General features: G+C 42.3%; 1 protein-coding gene across 1 annotated transcript; it reads right to left on the reverse strand.

The window, feature by feature from the left end:
- Positions 1 to 397: 397 nt before the first annotated feature.
- On the reverse strand, positions 398 to 1,803 carry LOC117099974 (the record flags this gene model as incomplete). Its single annotated transcript, XM_033239503.1, has 2 exons — positions 398 to 1,378; positions 1,682 to 1,803. Coding segments are annotated over 2 exons (1,083 nt in total), but the record flags the coding sequence as incomplete, so codon positions are not given.
- Positions 1,804 to 2,202: the final 399 nt, after the last annotated feature.

Genomic DNA, 2,202 nt, shown 5'->3' on the forward strand with positions numbered 1-2,202 from the left:
CCACGCCCCAGTAAGGAAGCTTAGCCCCTCCCCCATCGGAGGTACCAGCTACCTGTCGAAGAAGAGCTGGCACACCACTGCAACCCATACGATTGCAATAGTACACCTCGCACATACGGTAGCACTGCTCACATTAAACAGTTTTTAATCCTTAAAATTTTGACAGCTTAGTAAGACATTTGAATTATACTTTCCCCGACAACCTTGCTGAAAGTTTTCCGACAGTGGGATCCAAGTGGGGTGTCCAGAGTTCTCCGACGAGGGTCCTTTGCCTCCCCGGGGCATCGCCCCTGCCACTAACAAACTTGCGCATTAACAAATGACTTTGTAAGTTTGTTAAGGGGGGGGGGTGTTTGTAGGGGGTGAGATTGCAAGTGGCATGTGTTCTAGGGGTGAGTTGACTGGAATCTGTATTTTTCAAGGGTAATATTGGAGGTGATGATGAACGAAAAAGTAAATTAACCTCACCTGCCAAGTAACATCAACAACTGTTGAGGTATGAGTCACTTCTACACACACCTCTTCACCTGCTGTCACTGGCTGCTTCTTATTGCGTCCAGGTCTCAACTTCGGCATCCTAGCCGCACTGGTCTTCAGGTGATGTCCTTCTGCAGCCTTCCTAAAGGAATCTTTCTCTTTCACCTCAATCGGCGTTTCATTCATACCGTTTATCAGTCCCTCTACTAATGCAATTTGCTCATGAAGTTCATTTCTTGATTGCAATAGTCTGACAATATGCTGTTCCATGTGTTCGGCAGCCTCCCCACTTTCATTGCTGATCAGTGGTTTGAAGCAACCGCCTATCTTGGCAATATCATCAGAGGCTTCGAGAAGTTGCCGATGTATTTCACATAGTAATTCCAAGTCTATATTAACTACTTTACCATCACTCATTTGAACTGACGTTTCCCTGACATTAGCACTGGCTTCTGCGCACTTTTCTTCATCATTTTTCTCCATCGCAGACACATCATGTTCCCCAGAAATTAATGTTCCCTCTTTTTCATTTGCTTCTTGAGAGTTAAATGTTCTTTTGTTATCATCTTTTCCAACATCAATGTTCTCATCAAGATTTTCTGAAGTTAATTCCTGATCGCCTTCAAGTTTTAACGCTTCAGATTTCTCTACTTTTTCAGTTAGTTCCACTCTTTCTTCATTTGAGGATGGAACACTTTCAGTAGATCTCTCCACACCAGAAGAGTGTTGTTTTTGTGACTGTCTTCCACCAGCCTTCTGAGAAGGCTCAGGCTGCTTGAAGCAGTAGAGGGAGCCTAGCGCAACATGCTGAGGGTGTATAACCTGGTCAGTTGTTATTTTATACATAGCTCTATCTCCGATTTGTAAACTGGCATGCTTGAAGTGTCGTAAAACCTGTAACCTAAAGTAGAATAAACAAGATCAGTGGGGATTCAAGGACGGGGGATATATTTCCTTTAGGTTTTCCCTGTTCCTTGGGTGCTTATGCTGGAGTGTTTCTGCCATATTGGGACAGAAGCAAGTCACCCCATCAGGTACCCATTTATACTACTGGGTGAAGAAAAAGTCACACAGACAAATTGTCTTCTCAGGGACATAAGCAAAGTGCACAGGAAGGTTGAAACCCCGCCCAGAAGGTTGGCAAACCAAACCGTTACTGCTGTGGCAAAGCACTTCCACAAAATTACAAAAGATTGCAACTCACTCTTTCAGCTTATTGCCCTGAATAATCTTTTCAGGTACTTTAAATAACTCATCATCATTGACAGACTCGCTCAATAAAATCCCTCTTGTCTGCCATTTTACCTCCACACTTGTTACCTTCACCTGCACCGAGAAATAAAAATAGGATATTTGAAATGACAAAAATGATTGGTGAAAAAAAGAGGGAAGACATATTATAGTTCAATAAAATATAATAGAACTAGAAATTGCAAATTGCAAGTGAAGTGCTGCGAAGTACAACTGCATAAAATGTTCTTCGAACAAAATTATTTATGCTAATGAATAATAAAAATATAACAAATAATATGAGCACGACCCATTGTCTATATATTATTAGAACAGCGTTGGTACAATAGTGTTTTGCTGCAGTGACATCTCTCTGCTGGCGATGGCTCGCTGCTGCTGGCGATGACTGGCTGCTGGTGAATCGATCTGGGCATGTGTATAAAATGGTATTTATTTCCGTAAACACTATGCCAGTCTACAACAAGCGTCGCCTAA

This window comes from Anneissia japonica, unplaced genomic scaffold (assembly GCF_011630105.1).
Source record: "Anneissia japonica isolate Jap-2015-1 unplaced genomic scaffold, ASM1163010v1 scaffold25645_len2202_cov185, whole genome shotgun sequence".
In the NCBI taxonomy this organism is placed as follows: Eukaryota; Metazoa; Echinodermata; class Crinoidea; order Comatulida; family Comatulidae; genus Anneissia; species Anneissia japonica.